General features: G+C 38.3%; 1 protein-coding gene across 1 annotated transcript in view; it reads left to right on the forward strand.

Annotated features, from left to right (window-relative positions):
* Window positions 1-21,012, forward strand: part of FUT8 (fucosyltransferase 8) — a 277,270-nt gene that overhangs the window by 22,424 nt on the left and 233,834 nt on the right. The window contains exon 2 of the mRNA XM_036736089.1: window positions 5,648-6,086. Within this exon, the coding sequence (XP_036591984.1) occupies window positions 5,884-6,086 (203 nt within the window). The 5' untranslated portion in view covers window positions 5,648-5,883. The remainder of the gene's footprint in view (window positions 1-5,647; window positions 6,087-21,012) is intronic.

Raw genomic sequence — 21,012 nt, forward strand, 5'->3', positions numbered from 1 at the left:
ATTATGGCAAACCCTTAATAAACTTTGTCTTTTCCCTTAGCCGAGGAGGCTTGGGCTTCTTTCGGCAGGACCCGGCATGTCTGTATTTTGGGGTCTCTAGCACCCCTCAACCCCAGACCTCATCATTATCACCTCCAGAAGCAAATACATTGTCATTGTACCAAAATACATTGTTTGGCATTCAAAGCCCTTTATAACCTAGCCCCATCTGAAATTTCTAGTGTTCTTATACCTTACATTTCTCTTCTCCGCCCCTCCCCCACCCCCCCAACAAGTTCCACAAGAAGACACTCCTTCTCTTGGCTATAGGTGTCTTCTCTGATAGTCCTCCCTGCCTGAAACAATCTCCTTCCTTCATTCTGCCTGTTGACCTCCCTGGCTTCATTTTACCACCTTCTTTTGGAAGTCTTTCCAATCCCTCTTAATTCTAGTACTTTCTCTTCCTATTTACCTTAGAAATAGCTTGCTTTGCATATATTTGTCTACTTGTTTTTTATCCCATTAAATTGTGAGCTCCTTGGGCACATGGACTCTTCTGCCTTTTTTTTTCCAGTGCTTAGCACAGTGCCTGGCACATAACAGGTGCCTGATTTATTCTTTGTTGCTCCTTTCAACAACCATCATGTCCTGCCATTTATATTATCTTGAAACTTCCAGAAATCTTAAGGTTATATCAGAAACTCTGTAGGTAGGGAAAAGTACAAGCAATGAATCCTTCCCTGGCTTTCCTTTTGTGTCATCAAAGCTCTTTTTTGTGTATACGTGTAAATCCATGTAAATCCTTGCAGTGTTTGGGAGGTACAAATCTACAAATTTTAAAATACTAGGTGAATGTGAATTATTATTATTAAACATAGAACTAATGTAGCTTGTTTGGACATAAAAATCCTGCAGCTTTTTATTTTGGTTTGTTTTTGTTTTTTAAGGATAGTGACTTCCTTTTGTTAAAGTAATTTTCTCATTTATCATAGTTTTTAAAGTGTATTGTTTGTATATGTGTGTGTGTATGTGTGTGTGTGTGTATACACACACACACACACATGCTTGTTTTCTCTCCCATTGGATTGCGAACTCCTTGAGGGCAAGGGACTTATATTTTGTCTCTTTTTGTATCCCCAGATCTTAGCGTAGTTCCTGGCACATAGTAGGTGCTTAATAAATGTTTATTTAGCGACTGGATTATATAAATCAGGAAATTGAATCCTGTGTAAGAAAGAATCATTTGTTTTATATTTAGGTCAACTCAGTGGTAGGAAGGAGGAATATTCCAACTTAACTACCCCAAGCATGAAATTTTTCTAGATCATGCTAAGGTACTTTAGGGACGACGTGTTTCCCAATTCCATATTTCTCCATTTGGTTTGTTCTTGTCATTTCATTTTATCGTGACATCACAAGAGAAAAATTAATGTGAGAAACGTGCTCACTCTAAACAAAGTAACAATACTCGTTGTGAAGCCAGGAAAGATCTCATTACATTTATTTTAGCCAGTTATTCTACATTCCTAGTGAATGGGTACCTCCTGGAAAATACACTTGCTCAGACAAATGCAGCGTTTTTTATTCCGTTCCCAATTTGAATTTCCCTCCTTGCTCTCCATTGGCTAGATGCGACCTCCTGAACTATCCACATCATGTCCCCCTCCTTAGGGGCATGCATACAAGCTTCTAAACTTTTACTTGATCAGAAGCCTGGTTCTACTGGGTCACAGCTCTGACTAGATACAGTCGCCTCTGACTTACGTCCTGTTATCACTTCCATTATTACCCCTACAAAACTGGGAGGAGTTTTAATCCTCTGGAAACAGAATACTTTCTTTCATTTCCCACGTTAAGTCTACCCGGAAATACCTTTCTTTAAAGGCTACAACATTGTTGTTTAAGAAATAGAAAGTAATGCTAATGAACAGTACTGGCAAATATCTTGCATCTGTATTTTCTAATTAGTGACAGATCACAAAGCCACCCCTGTTTCTGTACAATATGATAATTTACTAAGTCTCAGTATTTTTGCTGTTTTTTTGTTTCCCTTCTGAAATCTACTGGTGTCAATTTAAACTAAATTCTGTAGGCCTAATTTTATGGCTCTGTAAAATTCTGCCTCAGTCTGAGTGTTGTCTTGTATGTTTTGCCTCCAGCTTTGCAGATTTATGGCTGTTGTGTATCATTGTAATTCTAAGTAAAATGTTATTGCACACACTTTTATTGCTCTTTATTTAAATAGTCCTTTAAGCTTTCCTTTGTTTTTGGAGGGAATTATGGCCCTCGCTGGAGGTTGATTTGTAGGCTTTCTGTCTTCAAAAGGAAAGAAGACTGAGTTTTCTGAAGGGCTCATTGGTACAGCATAGTGTTTGTAGCATAGTGGGATGAAGGTATTTGATGACAGGAATTTCATAATTCCCTGTGTGTTCTTCTAAAAAACACAAATATTAGTGGTTTGAATGTTAAATGATCCTGTTATTATTGACTTTTTCAATCACATTCATCTATTAGGATATATTTCAAAGGGTTCATTTTTATCTTTGATGTTAGGAAACTTTAAAGGTCCATATTAGGTCAACTGGGTGTTCAAAAGGAGATTAAAAAGTAGGCTTCACTTAGCAAGGGAAGTGATAAGACAGTTAAAGAAGAATATTGATAATGGAATACTATTGTTCCATAAGCAAGGATGAGCAGGCAGACTTCAGAAAAACCAGGAAAGACTTAAATGAATTGATGCTTAGTGAAGTGAGCAGAAGTAGGACAACATTGTACACAGTAACAGCAACATTGTGTGATGACTTAGCTCTTCTTAGCAATGCAAGGATCTAAGGCAACTCCAGAAGACTCAAGACAGAAAATATTCTTCACATCCAGAAAAAGAACTATGGAGTCTGAATGCAGATCAAAGCATACTATTTGCGCTCTCTCTCTTTTTTTCTCTTTACAATATGACTAATGTGAAAATATGTTTAATATGAATGCATATGTAGAGCCTATATCAGATTGCAGGTCCTCTTGGGTGGGGGGAGGGTAGGGATATAGAGAAAATTTAAAACTCAAAATCTTATGGAGGTGAATGCTGAAAACTAAAAATAAATAAATTTTCAAAAAAATTTTAAAAAAAGAATATTGAATGCAAGAAGAATTGAACAAATGAGGTAAAGTTACTAAAAAGCAGTTGGGCATAATTAAAGATTTTACAATAGAACAGCAGAGAAAAGATACCAAACTTTCACTGGAATGATTGGTTGCTTATTTGGCCCTCCTTCAACCTCTTATTTAAGTGCATGTGAACCTACTCAAGATTTATAGCACTTTGTAGTACTAGGGGAAAAGTACTTAAGTACTTAAAAATACTTAATGTAGCTAAATGGCACAATGGATAAAATGTTTGACAGAATTGAGATGTTCAAATACTGCCTCTGATACTTAACTAGCTATGTGGCCCCGGGCAAGTTTCCAATCTCTCTGAGCTTCTCTCTGCTCATCTATAAAAATGGATACAGTAGCACCGACTTCACAGGTTGTAATAAGAATCAAATCATTCATATAAAGCATTTTAAAAACCTCAAAGGGCTATATAAATGTTGTTTATTGTTGTTGTTACTTGGCTAAGGAAAGAGGGAGAGGTTGCAGCTGGGATACTAAGAAAAAAATCACCCCCACCTTAATTTCTTGTTTAAGTGTAATTCAAAATTTGAGTTTCAAAGTAGAAAGAGAGACTTTAAAGCTTATTATGACAGTTATTCCACCTAGGCTTTCTTTCTTTCTTTTTTTAGTTTAATTTTTTTATCTTGTATTTTATTATGGCCTCTGTTATGTTTAATATAAATGTGATAAAGTATCAACACATTCAGTTGAAAAAAGACAAAAACTTTTATCTCTTGTCCTTTTGGTGACCATTTTCAGAAAAAGATAAATGGCTTTACAGATGGCTTCTTTCCTGTAACTGGAATATTTATATAATTTTTTAAATTGCCTTTCCTTACTGGCCTTAAAGGGAAAATTTTTGTGTTATCAAAGTGTGTGGGATGAAAGACCCTCACCAACTAAATTTATAAGGAGCCATTTCAGGGTGGGAACAGAAATAAATTTTATTCAATTCTCAAGAATAGGGCGTCCTCTGCCAGAACAGATCTAGCAAGAGTTGCGCTTTACAAGAGGCAAAGCACCAAGAATTATACCTAACACAAGAGAATTCCTGCCCACTTCTGACCCTTCTCATCATTGGCTGGGAGGTGGGCTTACAATCTGAACAGGAAAGCTAGACAAAGCACCAGGAAATTGAGGCACAGAAACTCCAATTCCCATTCCCTTAGTTAGTGATTACAACTAAGGTGACATCTATAAATCTAAAGAAGGAGAATAGGATAAGGGGAGGGGGAGACCTTCTCCGTTCTCTTACAGTACTTTTACAGTAAAGGAAAGCAGGTCACAGTGACCCTGTTCTTACTGAGCAAATCTTTAAACCAGAACCAGAAGAAAGAACAAAAAGTTTCAGGGTAAACTTTTCCAGAGGCTGATTCTCACAGCCTCAGAGTTTTTCCACTTCCCTATTTCCCAATTTCTTGATTTTTAAACATTTCTTAGTATAGATATAGATATATATTTATACATATCTTCCCTGTGAAGTCTTCACATTTTGTTTACCTCACACAAAAGGAAATTCTAAACCAAATCAAAAGTTAAATTGGAAATACAGACCGTTTCGAAAGGTCCAGTGGCAAAGCTACCTGTTTTTTCTTTTAAATGAGGAAAACTCATTTTGTTTGAGGAGGATCAGATACTTGTACTGCTCAGTTGAGAACCTTAGCTTCTCTTCTCAGGAGGTAATATTTGCCAGTTTCTTAGTGTCTGTTATGGCCCCTGCCTCACCAGTCTGTACTTCTCTAGAGTTTATTCTGAAAGTAGCAACCTGCCTGTGGAATTCAGAGGTAAATGTTTTAATGGCTACTAAACTGGGAGAGAGTGTAAAAGAGTGATAAGGGATGGGATTGAAGACTTGCAGTCATTTACTATTAATGATGCTTTTATTTCTTTTGAAGATAATGAGGAAATAGTAATACATAACCTGTATAAGAGGGCATTTTCTGATTATTGCCTTAACCAGGATAAAAATCTTGTCATCTTCATGTGTGAACAAGCAGAGAATGATAATAGTAAGAAGGAAAAAGGGTGATGGTGTTTATGTTCCTTTTAGAGCTAGAGCTAATTGTGTTGTTAGCTGGGACAGACCTAGTTAGTATGCAGAGCTAATTTGCTGTGGGTCCCAAAAAGCTTTTCCATTTTACTTGACACATGGATAGTAATGTTATCCATTAATTTTTCTGACTATACAGCCATCATTGCCTTTCTGTTAAGTCAGGGTTCTTTAATTTGGGCTACATAGATAGATTGTAAATATATTTCAGGGGGTCCATGAACTTTCTTTTAAAATATTTTGACAGCTATATTTCAATATAATTGGTTTCCTTTATATTCCTCCCTATTTTGTTTTATTCATTTAAAAACATTCTTCTGAGAAGGGGTCTGTGGGCTCTTCACCATACTGCCAAAGGACTCCAAGATGCAAAAATATTTAAGAACTACTGATTGAAGGTCAGCACATTCTGTTATCCATAAATTTGCATCATTTCATTAAATTCTTCTCTTATTCTTTCCACAGAATGTAAAATCCAAGGACTTGAAAGGAAAGCTTCCTACTCACAGCACCAGAAGGACTTCTGAAAGAAATTGCCCCAGGACTCCCAACTGATACTAATTTGTTTGAAGCATCATGTGCTGAAATAAAAAAAAAAAAGAAAGGGCAACCAACCCACCTTTGTGTTAGTGTCCAAGTCACCATGTTGTTTGCAGCTCTTTGAGCTCTAGAGGCAAAGGGAGAGAGTTGAGAATCTGAAAATGAGGCCATGGACTGGCTCCTGGCGCTGGATTATGCTCATTCTCTTTGCCTGGGGGACTTTGTTGTTTTACATAGGAGGACATTTGGTACGGGACAATGATCATCCTGATCACTCTAGCAGAGAACTCTCCAAGATACTGGCAAAGCTTGAACGCTTAAAACAACAGAATGAAGACTTGAGGCGGATGGCAGAGTCTCTCAGGTAAGTTTCTATAAGTAGTTAGGAAAAAAGAAAAAAATGTGATAGACTTTTCTGGTGTGATACTTCAGTTGGTTCTTGGAAAATATATATTTTTTCATTCTTGGCAAAAATTAAAATGTTATTGCCTTCGGTAATGATGATTCTTGTATATACTTTGATGAGGTTCGGGGACCCCCCCCAAAATGTTGGGGTGCAAGGTCATCTAGAAAGAATTCGCTCAGCCTGTCTCCAGATCAAGCAAAAACATATATTGTGGATAACACACACACCAAGCAGGCTTCTTCTCCCTTCATCAGGTACTACCAATCCGGTACTGATCTTTATTGGCAAAAGGAAGTTCTGTATTGGCAGTGCCCTGTACATATCTCAGGTCTGGTTAATCCCCCCCCCCCCAATTATCCCAAAATTCTTCCACTGATGCTATAGTCTTTGAATAATGGAATACCAGAGTATTTCTTTTCTTAAGAATTTATTTATTTATTGGAGGCAATCAGGGTTAAGTGACTTGCTCAGGTCACACAGCTGTTAAGTGCCTGAAGTCTGATTTGAACTCAAGTCCTCCTGACTTCAGGGCTGGTGCTTTATCCATTGTACCACCTAGGTGCCCCAGAATACTCTAGTCTTTGAAGAGGTAAAATTGAAGGATACCTAAAAGGCAATTGGTTGAGAATAGCCTGTAGTAGAGCTTTTAAAACCTCTCAGCCGTCCAGAATTATTGAAAATTTTTGAGTCAAAGCCAGTAAACATTTATTAGGCACTTACTATGTGCCTGGCACTGTGTTAAGTACTGGGGATACAAAGAAAGGTAAAGGACAATTTCTGCCCTCAAAGACCTCACAGTCCTTTTGGGGAAGATAACACAAAAAGAAGCTGAAAAGTTGGGGGATAGGGAGATGATGCAGGGGCATGATGAAGTCCTGCAGTCGGGGTGGGAAATGATGAGGTGATTTTCAGAGTTCCCTTCTACAACTGAGGGAGGGTTAGGCTCTAGGGATAGGGGTTACTGAGGAGATAGGAATTTTAGAAATGATATCTTGCAGGATAGTGAGTTTCTAGAGATTATGAAGTCTAGGAGTACATCTGGGTGGGAAAAGAAATACAGCTACCATGCCATCTATTTTTTTTTCCAGTAATAATTGTTTACATTAAAAGTCAACAGAAATGAGACTAACACAACAGATTCACTTTGGTGGATAGTGAAGTGGAAAGAGTCCTGGGTTTGCACTCAAATGCCTTAGGTTTGAATCTTGACTCTGCCACTTATTGCCTGTGTGACCTTGGGCTGGCAAATTAGTCTTTATGTGCTTCATAAGGTTTTTTCATCTGAAAAAAATGAGGGGGTTGGACTAGATGTCCTCTAAATATTCTTTCCACCTCTATATATATGATCCTATGAATGGAATGCAGTTATTTATTATGCTCAAGTGAAGTCAAATTTGAGTCAACTTGTGTCAAATCTCATTGGGGAATAAGCTGGTTAGATGAGAAGTTTTCCAGAGAACATTAGTTGCTTGAAAAAAAGTAAGCAAAGACAAACCATGTCTGTGACATCAAAAAGATTGCTTGTATTGCATGAGATTGCTTATGCAATTACTAAGTGTAAAAAGCCTCATTAGATAGGCAAAATTGCTATATGCAACTATTGATATGGTTGAAATGATGCTTAGCAAATTATATGCAAAAGCTCTTGAAATGGTTCCACTTAGGGAACGGGTCAGAGAGAGAGAAGAGAAATACTTAAGTGTCTGAAGACCTTTGCAATAACTTGAGAATCTAAAATCTCTTATTTTGCATTACATATGAAAAAAGCAACAGATGTAGTTAAAGATGTTCATTTGATTGCATATATACACTATGTCGTTAAAACTCATGATAAGGAAGAATTATTACTTTGCAAATCTACTGATGGCAATGGCCCATCAAAAGAAATTTTCATTATAATTGGCAGATTTTTAAGAATGAAAATGATATAATATGGGACTGACTGATGGAGCTCAATCATTATAAGGATAAAATTTGGTTATACATAATAACTTCCATAGAAAAATATTAGTGAAGAATTAATATTTTTCAAGTTATTATAAGGTTAAATGACTTTATTTTAAAAATCCCATTGAAAAGAAGGATCTTTGCAAAGCTGTATGATGATGTGGGGGTAAAACATAAGATAGCTTTCTTGTGCCAAAGTATTTGAAGTATGTTTGAGCTAAAGGACAAAATTTTGTCATTTTTTTCTTATAGATTATAATAAATATGAAGCAAATTTGTTTTATAACAAAATGTTTCTCCTGAATCTTATGTATTTAATGGATATTTGTGAAAAACATGCAAGGTGCTCAGATTTATTTTCTGATCTAGAAAGACAAAGTGATCATATTTCCAAATATTATTGTAATAGGAACACATTTGTCATAGATAAATAGGAGACAGCTTGTCTTATCACATCTTTACATGAATGTTCAATACACTTATACATTGAAATAAGCTCTTGAAACTGGTGAATGAAGAATTTTGTTGTTTCTCAAAGAAAGCAATACTCATTTTGCTACCATTTGTAATGCCTTATTTATGTGAAATAGGGTTTTCTGTCATAGCTTTTTCAAAGATAAAATAACATTCTCTAAAATACTGATTTATTAATGGGATAAATTAAGACCAATCACTAGAGCAATTGGAATGAGAACTCTCTGAGTTTGAGGAGTTTGTAAATGAGGAGGAGTCCTAATCAATTTCTTCTCTCCATTTCTACTCCAAAAGTGGATGACAAATGACTCTCCATATGTGTCATTATTCAGCATCTGTTCTAGGAAAGGAAAAAAAGGAAGAAACCCATACTTTAGACATATTTGTCCGAATAAAGATTATTACTAACTGATATTCTTTACAGCCATTTAGAGGTAGAGGTAGGATCCTCTGGACCTCCAAATCTGTATCCACATTGGGGTGTTATGGCAGCAGTTCTCCAGATTATTGTTGTATGGTGACTGCAAAGATAACTTCTTGGCTTTCTCTTTTTGTTCAGGAAAAGTGTCATCTCTGAAATGCAGTAGAGAAACTATGTTGGGGGGATCAGAGTGTTTCAGCATTGATTATTAGTGGGGAGCCATGTATTATCTGCTCCCTCTGTTTCCAGGTCCATGCTTAGGATCTTGGAATGTATTAACTGGTTTGTAGGGAATGCAAGTATGAAGTTGGAATGTTTTCAGATTTATTCACAATTACTCATTAACAAGGGAATGTGAAGGGTCTTATCTATAATGTCAGGTGCTATGGTGCTATTTGGATCCAGACAGACACTTAGCTGTGAAGTCATTAGGAAAAAAAGTAGGAGGCATTTTTGGATGGTTTTATGAGTGAAAGCAAAAGAGAGAAACAGTTAACACAAGATACTAACCAATTGATAATGGGTATGAATTTTCCTAGGAAGTTTAAGTAGTACCATGAGGATGGCTTTTAGTTTTCTCAAGTGAGACTTAAGGACCTTATAGTGGTGCACGTAGTTCCTTCTACCTCCCCTTGGGACTCTGCTGATTAGGTATCCTATTTTAACTATTTCTTTCTTTTGCTTTCACTCATAAAACCAGCCAAACTAGCCTTTTATGCCAACTTTTCTTGTCTTCCACTTTACATTATCCCCACAATCATTCCTTCCCTCTCTCTGATCTTCAGTGTTTTCCTGTGTATGAGTTCTATCTCTGCTACCTTCAGACCTGACCAAGTCTCTCCCCTGCTTAAAAACCAGATATATAGCTATCAGGGCTGCACAGGGCCAGCCCTTTGGTCTACATGATGGACATGTGAAGAGAAACACATGGAACCGTGGGTCCTACAGTAGTCTTAGGAATGAGTGTCTCCCTGTGCCAACAGCAAAGATTAAGTCCTAAAGCATAGTGCTGATAATTGTAATATTTAGGGGCATCTAAATTCTTTCCCTATATTATTCTTTTGCACACACACACCCTCCTCCCCAGTCATGGAAGAGTGGGAAGGGAAATGGGTGGGGGGAAGTGGAACACCAGAAAGGAGAAGTTGGTGAGTTGGTCTTCATTTATTATTTTATGTTGCGTTTCTTCAAACAGTTTTCATGTCATTGATGAATTTCATGAATTTTGGAACTTTTGCTTTCGTTACACACAGGTACTCCACTTGCTTGATCCAAAATGCTAACATTCCTCTATGTGATCATAACCTTTTATCATTCCATTCTCTCTATGCTTGTCTTAAACCTGTTCTTAGCTCTTATCAAAATCTTCATTCCCTCTGTCCTTCAGACCTTTCACAGGCCAGTACCTTTGCTCTGATTTCACTTTGCTCCTTTTCCAATCTCAGTTCTATAGCTAACCATTTCAAGTCCACAACTTGTCCTTTCCTTTGCCAAATCTGGCCCTAGATGACGTCTACCATTTTCTTCCTCCATGCCTACTCATGCATTGGGAGAATTCTTAACAAACATACTGAGCGGATACATTAGAAATTTGTAGTATCCAAGTTTAACTGGCCTCTCATTGCAGCAGGGTAGGCATTTTATACCTCCTTAATTGATTCCCTACTTAACTTCCCACGTAAGCTATTCCAAAACTTCTGTCCTTGAGCTCTGCACACTTCCTACTTCTCTATTGCTATCAGCTGATGACCTAAAAAATTAAGGATATTCACTGTATGTGAATTCCTTTTTTTCCTTTATCTCAAAATCTCTTTCCATTGACCCCTTCCCCAGCCTTCTTTCTAGTACTTTGAGGTTTAGGGGTGCTCGGGTCCCCCAAATACTGCCACATCCAGTGCTGTCCAAATGAATTCGACTGAAGCCTTCTTTAAGCCAAAGAAAAACAAAGTTTATTGAAGATTCGCCATATTGGGTAAAGTCTTAAGGAGCCTAAGCATTTGTATCTCTAATGCCAGCAGATCAGATTGAATCTGAGCTAGTCCCAGCTCCTCCATGGAGGCAAGACACATCTTTTATACAGAAAGACTGTGGGAGGGATCTAGGGGTGGGCAAATAGTCTGGGGTGATGGGAGGAGGGGTCCAGGGAGTGTCTTGAGGAGGAGTCTAGGGAGGATCTTGATGGGACTGGAGTGACTAGAGGTCAGACTCCTGGAATCCAGAGGATGGGACTAAGGGTGGGAATCACTGAAGGCCACCTAGAGGTAACAGACCATGGAGGGCTAGGCTACGTTTAGGGTAATAGAGATTGGGGCATAGTGAAGGCGAAGGCCAGGGCCTATACACTATCACTTTCTGCTAATCAAGTGTGGGGCCATCTTAAATCCTCCTGATCTATCTCTTGCCAGTGGTCCTAGATGGCTTTTGAAGGAAAGCCCCCCCCCCTTAAATCCAATTCACTTGCAAGTCATGGCATTCATGGGGGTACAGTCTCTGGGAACCCCCTTGAATCTTCCCATTTGATCAATAGAAATAGAGAAGTTTGGAAAAGAAATAGGGTTTAGGAAAATATGAGTTATGTTTTGGACATTTTGAGTTCATGTTGTGTAAGGAACATCCACAGTCTGAAATGTGCAATAGGCAGCTGGTGCTATCAGACTGAAGCTCCGGGGAGAAATAAGAGTTGTTTATAGAGATCTGGGAATGGTCTATAAGGGGACGGTAATTAAGCCCATGGGAGCAGATGAAGTCACCAAGAGTGAGAATGTAGAGAGAAGAGGGCCCAGGACATAAACCTAGGGGAACATCCATACTTATGGGGCATGATATGAATGATAAACCATCAAAGGAGAGTGAAGGGGGGTCAGACAGATTAGAGGAGAACCAGGAGATGCTAGGGCTAGTAATCCCAAAGAAAGAATATTCAGGAGAGTATGATCAACAATACAAATGCAGTAGAAAGGTTAAAAAGGGATGAGGACAGAAAAAAGAACATCTGACTTGGTAATTAAGGGATTTGGTTTCAAGTTTCAGTTGAATGAGGTCAAAAGCTAGAGTAGGCAAAGGGTTGAGGATTGAGAGGAGGGAAAACATAAAACTGCTTTTTCTAGGAGTTTGACTAAAAAAGAGAGTAGAACTTAAAGAGATGGTAGAGTCCAATAAAAGTTTAAGGGAGAGACTTGGTCATATTTGAAGGTAATAGGGACAGAACCAGTACAAATGAAGACACTGAAGATTAGAGAGAGGGAGTGAATGACTGAGGGGAAAATCTAAAAGAAAAGACAATAAGGGTTGGGATGAAGGGATAGTTCTATGGCTGCTTTTATGAGTGAAAGCAAAAGGAAGAAGCAGTTAACATAGGATGCTAACCTGTCCATATGGGTATGAATTTCCCATGCAAGCTTAGGAGGAATACCAGGAGGATGGCTTTTAGTTTTCTACAGTCAAAATTAAGGTTTTCAGAGGGATGCATAGGTTCTCCTATCTCCCCCTGGGATTCTACATGTGCTTCAGTTTCTATGGGGAGATCAAAGAAAGGGAAAGATGGGATGGAGGGGAAGGGAGGCTCTTACTACACACAAATCCTAACAAGAAGGAAAAAGAGGACTTAATGTTTTATCTAGCTGCATACAAGTGTGTGTGTGTGTGTGTGTGTGTGTGTGAGAAAAGCATAAAGAAGTGCTACCCTCAGCAAGAAGAGCTGAAGACCCCCAAACACTAGCATGCTGGGTCCTGCTCCAAAGAATTCGAAACCTTCTCACAGCCAAAGAAAGACAAAGTTTATTACAGGTTCTTCATATTGAGTTGTCTTAAAAAATCTCGCCCTTCGCGACACTCATTTTCACAAGTAGGCCAGATTCCATCTGAGGTGGATGGAATCTGAGCCCCTTCATGGAGGCAAGATGAAACTTATATACAGGAAGATTGTAGGAAGGACCTAGGGTGGTCCTGGGGTGATGGGAGGAGGAGTTTAGGGAGGGTCTTGAGGAGGAGCTTGATGGGACTGGGATGAGGTCAGACTCCAGGAACCAAGAGAATGGGATTAAGGGTGGAAAGTAGCCAAAGGGTTCCTGGAGATAACAGATTTGGGCCTAGACACTTTGATAGGATCAAGGGTGGAAACTAGCCAGACAGTGGAGGGCTAGGCTAGGTTAAGAGTAACCTAGCCTAGAGATTTGGGCCTAGCAATAATGAAAGGCTTATGGCCTCAGGCAATCACCTGTGGGAAGATTCAAGGGGAGTTCAAGGGGGCTCCCACAGTCTAAACAGTCTAACCCTCATCAGAGCCACCCAATTAGCTGTTGCTGTTTGTCCTTTGTTCTTGAAGAGGACCATAACATCAGGAAGATGATGCTGATGAGGTTTGGGGTTGAGGGGTGCTCGAGATCCCAAAATACCGACATGCCGAGTCCTGCCAAAGGAATTCGACTCAAGCCTTCTCAGCGAAAGAAAAACAAAGGTTATTGAAGATTTGCCATATTAGCTAGAGTCTTAAGGAGCCTGAGCATTTGTATCTCATGCCAGTGGGCCAGATTGAATCTGAATTAGATTGAATCTGAGCTAGATTGAATCCCAGCACCTTCATGGAGGCAAGATGGAGCTTATACAGAGAAAGATTGTGGGAGGGATTGAGGTCTGGGGTTACTAGAGGAGAGGTTTAGGGAGGAGTCTAAGGAGGATCTTGATGGAATTGAGGTGACTAGAAGTCGGATTAAGGGTGGGAAATAGCTGAAAGACACCTGGAGATAACAGACAATACAGGGCTAAGCTAGTTTAAGGGTAACAGAGATTTGGGCCTGGTGATAAGGGAAGGCAAATGGCCTACGTATACATATACATATACATAGCCGGCTCCAGCTCTCTTTCCTAACAGAGCTTTTCAAAAATGAAAATGGGCTGCCATGAGAAAGTAGTAGAGGGTTTCTTTTGGATAGGAGTCTTCAAATACTAGATGACCATTTACTTGTTTAGTTTGTTTTCAGTGGATACTTTTTCAGGTGTTCAACTAGTCAGAGTCTAAGATTCCTTCCAAATTCAAGATTCTGAGATAGTAAGGTCTATTCAATTCAATTCAAATCAGCAAGCATTTATTGAACCCCGAATTTGTGCTTGGCACTGGGCTTGGGATGCAAATACAAAAACCACAGTCCCTCCTATTTGGGAGCTTACATTCTAGTGTGGGGTGGGTAGGCAGGGACCATGTATCCTGATAAGTACAGTATTCTCTGCACATTTATACACATGGCGACTCCAATTGTTAAGGCTTAGGGGTGCTGGGAACCAAAATAGTGACACATGGATCCTGCCGGAATGAATTCAACTCAAGCCTTCTTTCAGCCAAAGAAAACCAAGGTTTATTAAAGATCCGCCATATTGGGTAGACTTTTAAGGAATCTGAGCATTTGTGATGCTTGTGTTGACAAGCAGGCAAGGATGAATCTGAGCACCTTCATGGAGGCAAGGTGGATCTTACATACAGAGGGACTGTGGAAGGGATCTAGGGGTGGCCAAGTAGTATGGGGTAAACTGGAGGAGGGGTCCAGGGATGATCTTGATGGGAGTGGCCAGTAGGCTGGGAACCAAGAGAATGGGATTAAGGGTGGGAAGTAGCTGAAGGCTAACCAGAGATAGCAGACTGTGGAGGCTAGGTTAAGAGTAACAAGAGATTTGGGCATAGCAATAATGGAAGCCTCAAGTGGCTGCCAGATGTAGTGGGAAGATTCAAGGAGAATTCAAGGGGATTCCCAGAGCCTATACCCCATCACAATGAAAAGAAATTTGTTAAATATTATTTTAAATCCTGGAATCATAGAAAACAGAAAAATGAATGACCGGAGCAATGACTTCTAGTATCAGGTGTAAGAGCATTATCAAGAAACAGTCTTTAACCTGAACACCCCCATTTATTTTCAGATTGATAAGGAGTTGGAGTTCTAGTTTCCTGTATCACAAAAGCTTTTGTGTTTCATAGGACTTTTTTTTCTGCTAAGCAGATTTTTGCCTCGTGTTAGTCTAAGCCTTCGGACAGTTGTTCAGTTTGCTGCTAGTTTTCACTGTACTTGGGATACCTGACTTTCCTGATTTCTAGTAATCTGCTTTCTGTTCTGTGGAGGAAATCATGTCTTTAATCTGGGTTCTCCTTTCCTCAAAAAGATCCTTTGTGCTTTCTGAATTTTAATCTAACTTAGCATATTGTCAGTCTGATAGGAAGATAAAACTTTAGCTGTTAGAGTGAATTACTTTATATTGGACATTTGAAGCAGAAACATTTATAGAGATACTCTAAATTTGTAATATTGTCTGCTAGTAATGTAGATCACAAGTTCTTGGTCTAGGGTTTCCTTTGCAATCCTGTGTATTTTATGCATTTAAGAACTTTCTGAGGAGGTCCATAGGTTTTACCAGATAGGGGTCCACGTCACAAAAAAGGTTAAGAACCTTTGGTATAGTCGACTGTGCAAATGAACTCTGATGATGCTGTGTGAGGTAAATAAAATGTGAAGACTTCACAGAGAAGATATGTATCTATATCTATACTAAGAAATGTTTAAAAATCAAAAAATACGAAAATAGGGAAGTGAAAAAAATTCTGAGGCCATGAGAGTCTGATGGCTCAGCCTCTGGGAAAGTTTACCCTTAAACTTTTTGTTCTTTCTTTTGGTTTTGGTTTAAAGATTTGCTCAGTAAGAATAGGGTCACTGTGACCTGCTTTTCTTTACTGTAAAAATACTGTAAGAGAATGGAGAGGGTCTCCCCCTCCCCTTATCCTATTCTCCTTCTTTAGATTTATAGATGTCACCTTAGTTGTAATCATTAACTAAGGGAATGGGAATTGGAGTTTCTGTGCCTCAGTTTCCTGGTTCTTTGTCTAGCTTTCCTGTTCAGATTATAAGCCCACCGCCCAGCCAATGGTGAGAAGAGTCAGAGGTGGGTGGGAATTCTCTTGTGTTAGGTATAATTATTGGTGCTTCGCCTCTTGTAAAACACCTCCCTTGCTAGATCTGTTCTAGCAGAGAATGCCCTATTCTTGAGAATTGAATAAAATTTATTTCTCTTCCCACCCTGAGATGGATCCTTATTATAAATTTAATTGGTGAGGGTCTTTCATCCCACACAATGCTTTTAGGAAATTATATGTTAACTTTTTCCCATATTAAAATTCCCTGTCACATGCCCCTGCCCACTTTCTTCATGGGGTTATGATGCTTTTGCCAATTATTAAAATAGGGTTTTATTTTAGAAAAATCTGATCTTTAGCATGACTTTTATTTATTTATATGTACATATGAACATACATATGAGTATACATACATACATATATATATTATGAACCTCAATTTTTAAACAGTCTGTTTGAAGAAAGAGACAATTGAAATTAGGATACATGTGTCCATGTTTTAATTTCTCTCAAGCTGGCTTGACATGCATTGCATTGGAGTTACAGTGCCAAACTGGGCCCTCCGCCTTCCCAGAGTGGGGGGCAGTTCAGAACTGGCTTGATTTGGATCTTAGGGGTACATGGTTATATGCCTTTCAAAGAGTAGGTGTTCCCAGGGGATTTCAATCAACTCTGATTGGTAGACATGCTGGGAGATGTGCTATATTAAAATGAAGTCTTGAGTACTGACTTAGGTCACTAAATCCTGATCAAAGAGACATGAATTTCCATATCACCTCTCTTAACAATAAGGAGGAATCCAGGTTGTCCCAGACCTGTCTGGGCAGCTTAATGAGCAGTAATAGACCCATCAGATCTTAAAAGTCCAGATGGATTGAACTTTCTTGAAAGAAAAGGGGATGGGGAAGCTCTGAGTTTCCAAGATGATTACCAAGAAAAATCATTTTTAACAATGTGTGTGTGTGTGTGTGTGTGTGTGTGTGTGTGTGTGTGTGTGTAAATATGAGTATCATACTTCTTGCTTTCTCAATGAGTGGGGGAGGGGCCAGAAGGAGGAAAAGAATTTGAAACTGAAAATAGAAATAAAATTAAAAAGCAGAAAAGGTTGAAAGCCACTGGTTTCAAAGGAAGAAGGAGGAGCATGGCTGCTACTCATATTGGTTTTGTGGCTTTTTCCCGAACCATAATTCTGCTCACATTTTGGGGGCTTATTTTACCCTGTGTTTTTCTGGTAGTTAACCATTGAACAAGCCAAAGTGCAAAGATGATTTCAAATAATTGTACAACTAGGTTAGAATGCTAATCAAACTATGTGCAGTACATCTTTTGAGATAACTTTATGTGTTAAAAACAACTGTGGAAGCTTAAAGCATTTTTTTTTGAGATTTTGGATGTTAATTTTAAAAGTAGCTAAGCAAGCCTTTCTGACACACATATGCTAATTTTGTTGACATTGTTACAAATTTGGGAAAATAATTTTAAAATTATGTTTCTCTGAGGAAAACTAATGGAAGCTCTGAATTGAATGAAATGGTAGGGTTGAGGATTTTTTTTTTTTTGGTTTATTTTGGCATGGTGGGCTTTTAGATTTTATGTTTCGTAGCTATGGAGTTTGGTATTTTGCTTTATTAACTGCTTTGTTTTCAGAGAAGATGGTAATCATAAGATTACTGGAATAAGTATACTTGCCTTTTTCAGAACTTTTCTTCATTGGTTAAGATGGCGTTTAAAAAATCTTTTTGTGACCATGGAGCTCTATGCAGTCTTATCTAATTGCTGTTCTTTCTGACTTTTTTTAAATAAGAATTTTCAAAGACTCAGAGATCAGAATCTTAGCTATCATTCTATCTGCAAGGTCCTTATTGTTAGTGACTATGTCTTAAGTTTCTTCTGAATCTTAACAGGCAGCAAACTGTTAGGCCTTTGTGTACTCTATAAATAATTGTTTTTCTTGAGGGGTGTTTGATTAAGGGGAAGTGAATATATAGTGTTGATAACCACCCTTCAACTAATTCTCTTAAGGGACATATGTAATAAGAGGAAGAGCTAAGATTTGAATCCTGGTCATAGTAGTTGCAGAAATTAAGTAGCATGAACTATAGTATTTATTGATTCAGCCGCAGAAGGAGGATTATAATCCTCTATACATTTTATTTGTATTTTTTTCTGTTGATTCTCTTCTTTAGTATTTTTACCTTGCCTGTCCCATCCGCTATGTCTTACCATTATGTTTTAGCAACTTAGAATAGCAGAGATCATCATGTTATAGTAAATTTTGAAGTTTCCTACTTTGAATTAAAATAAATGATTTTGTTTCCTGCTTTTCTGAGAAGATCGAGGCTTCAACTTTATTTCTTTCTACTTCAATATTTCTTTGTAGCTTTATCCAACCTTTCCTCCTTTCCTCCTATCTGTGAAGTGATATCTTTTCTCCTTTTCAAGGTTAAATGTCTGTTTATACCCTTGATCTTACTTCTACCTTGGCTCGTCTAGTATACTGTCCATGAACACCCCCCTCCCCTTCAGTTTTTCCCTCTCTACTGATGCCTTTTTTTTGGCTTATAAGCATTGTCATTTATCCTCTTGTTGATGCAGTTTAAGGGTGCTGGGAACCCCAAAATGTCAAGGTGCAGGGTGTCATCTCCTGGAAGGAATTCAAGTACTCAAACAGCCCTCCAGTCAAGTGACAAAGTTTATTGTGATGCCAATAGAAGCAGGCAGGGTTCCTTAAGGAACTTGCAACTTAATGGGGGTGTAGAGGGGCCTCTTTAGGCACCCAAATTCCCACAAGAAAAAGGGTCATGCATTCCTCATCATCTTGTCCTAATTAAGACAGAACAAAAACCCAAACCCTTTTCTTGACCCTGCTTTACCCCCCTCAAGCATCTATCTTATCCCTTCTCCTTCACTTCAGTGTCATCCTTTTAGAGGGCGTGGTTGCCTCCATTTCCTTACCATTTCCATATTTCTCAAAGCTTTACCTCTCTGCTGATACTGTTTCTCCAAAGTCACCACCAGTCTCCTAGTTTCTAAAACCAGTCCCCTTTGCTCAGTTCACAATTAAAAAAAATTGTGAAGCATTTGGCCATTTTTTTCTTAAAAGTAACTCCACTTTGGCTTCTGTACCACTGTATGCTCTTAGTTATTCTACTTAATTGACTTAGATTTGTCTCTTTCTCTTTTGCTTTTTAATCCCTTACATATGTGCTGGCTAAACCATTTCTCTTAGCTGTGTCTTCTAATTCTATGCCTTTGACCTTCATCTCACAAATTTGTATCTTTTCTTTTGATTTTTCTACCGAGCTTTTGACTTGAATTTTCCTGGGATCACAAGAATCTCAAACTTAGGAATGCCTTAAAGGTTATCTAATCTGGCAAGTACGTACAGAGGAAAGGGTGTGTGTGTGCGTGTGTGTGTGTGTGTGTGCGTGTGTGTGTGTGTGTGTGTGTGTGCATGCGCATTCATACGCATGTACAAAAGAGTTGTAATCATTAAAATATTCATTCTTTATGTGCCTTTTCTAGAGGATTTTTTTGGGGGGGATATGGATATAGTAAAAAATATAAATTAGCTCTCATATTTATTCTCATATGCTAGTTTGCATCTGTTAAGTGTGATATATCACATGTTGTGGTAGAAGTAGGATGTTTAAAATCAATTCACTTTAGGCCAGTGTCTTCTGCAAGATATATTGTGGCTCAGTTATTCTAGAGAGGCATATTATTCAGAGTAAGAATGAGGATTTTTAATTGAAGATGGGTGGTTATGTTTATTACCAAGAATACAAAACAACATGTGAGAGTTAAAAAAAAATTATTGGTTCTACTTTGTTGTTCCCATTGTTAGAGCTGATAAAACCATATAGCAGGACCATTTTTCATATGCATGTCTAGATAAATGAAGTTGCTTTTCATCTGCTCTCTGTATTATGGATTGGTACAGATTCATTGGTTCTCCTGTGCTGCAGCCCTGCATAACCACCTATATTTTGAATGTCTTGAATTGAATATGCTGTCAGTATTTCAAACTCAACATGTCCCAAACAGAATTTATTATTGATTTCCCCCAAACGCTCTCCTCTTTCTAACTTCCCTTTTCCTGTTGAGGACACCACCATCCTCTCAATAAACTAGGCATTCTTAACTTTTCACTCCCATTAACTCCTCATTTAGTTTATATACAAGATATAAATCCTGTAAGGGCTGCTTTCATTAGCAACCTTGTATATCCCCTTTTCTCCACTTAAATATAGTGTAGATGCTGCTCTAGTCTCTCCTATAGCTGCCAAAGTGATTTCTCTAAAACACGGGTCACTCCTTCTTCTCCCAACACTCAGTAAATTCTAGTGACTTCCTTTTTAGGATCAAATATAAAGACTGGCAATTAAAACCATTCGCAAACTATCCCTTTCTTATCTTTCTAGTCTTAACTCTTTATTCCCATCCGTCTACCCTACAGTGCAGCTAATACTGGCCTACTTGTCATTCCTCATACAAACACTTTATCCTCTAGCTAAGTACCTTTACATCAGCTATATCTGCCATGCCTGGAATGCATTTCCTCACCTCTGCCCCTTAGTGCCTTTCCCTCTGCTCTGAATATCTTCCTTGAACCTGGTTATTTTCATATTTGGCTCCCCTATTAGAATGTAGGCTCCGGGAGGCCAAAGATTGACCCCACCCCGCCCACTTATTTATTTATTTTTAGCATTGTTTTTAAATTTTGAGTTCCAAATTTTCTCTCTTCCTTCCACCCCTTCTCCTACCCACTCAGAAGTCAAGTAGTGATATCAATTATACCTGTGAAATCCTGCAAAACCTATTTCCATATTAATCATACAGAGATTTTCTTTTTTTTTTGTATCATCATACTGTGTGCCTGGCGCATAGTAAATGCTTAATATTTACTTGTTGTCTGACTTACTTTATATAGGAATTATTAATATACATTGAGAATTTTGCTACTTTGTATTGCTGAGTTGACCTCCCTTGAGGAATGGCAGTTATGATGACTCTTTTTAATGACTACAAAATAGAAAACAGAAATTTGTGATATCATTGAACATTCTACAGGCATTTCTTGATTTCTGCTATATGCAAGTCTAAATGGAATACTATTATATAGAAATCATGGTTTCTGCCTTGAA

The sequence above is a fragment of the Trichosurus vulpecula genome, chromosome 8, assembly GCF_011100635.1.
Source record: "Trichosurus vulpecula isolate mTriVul1 chromosome 8, mTriVul1.pri, whole genome shotgun sequence".
NCBI classification, from domain to species: domain Eukaryota; kingdom Metazoa; phylum Chordata; class Mammalia; order Diprotodontia; family Phalangeridae; genus Trichosurus; species Trichosurus vulpecula.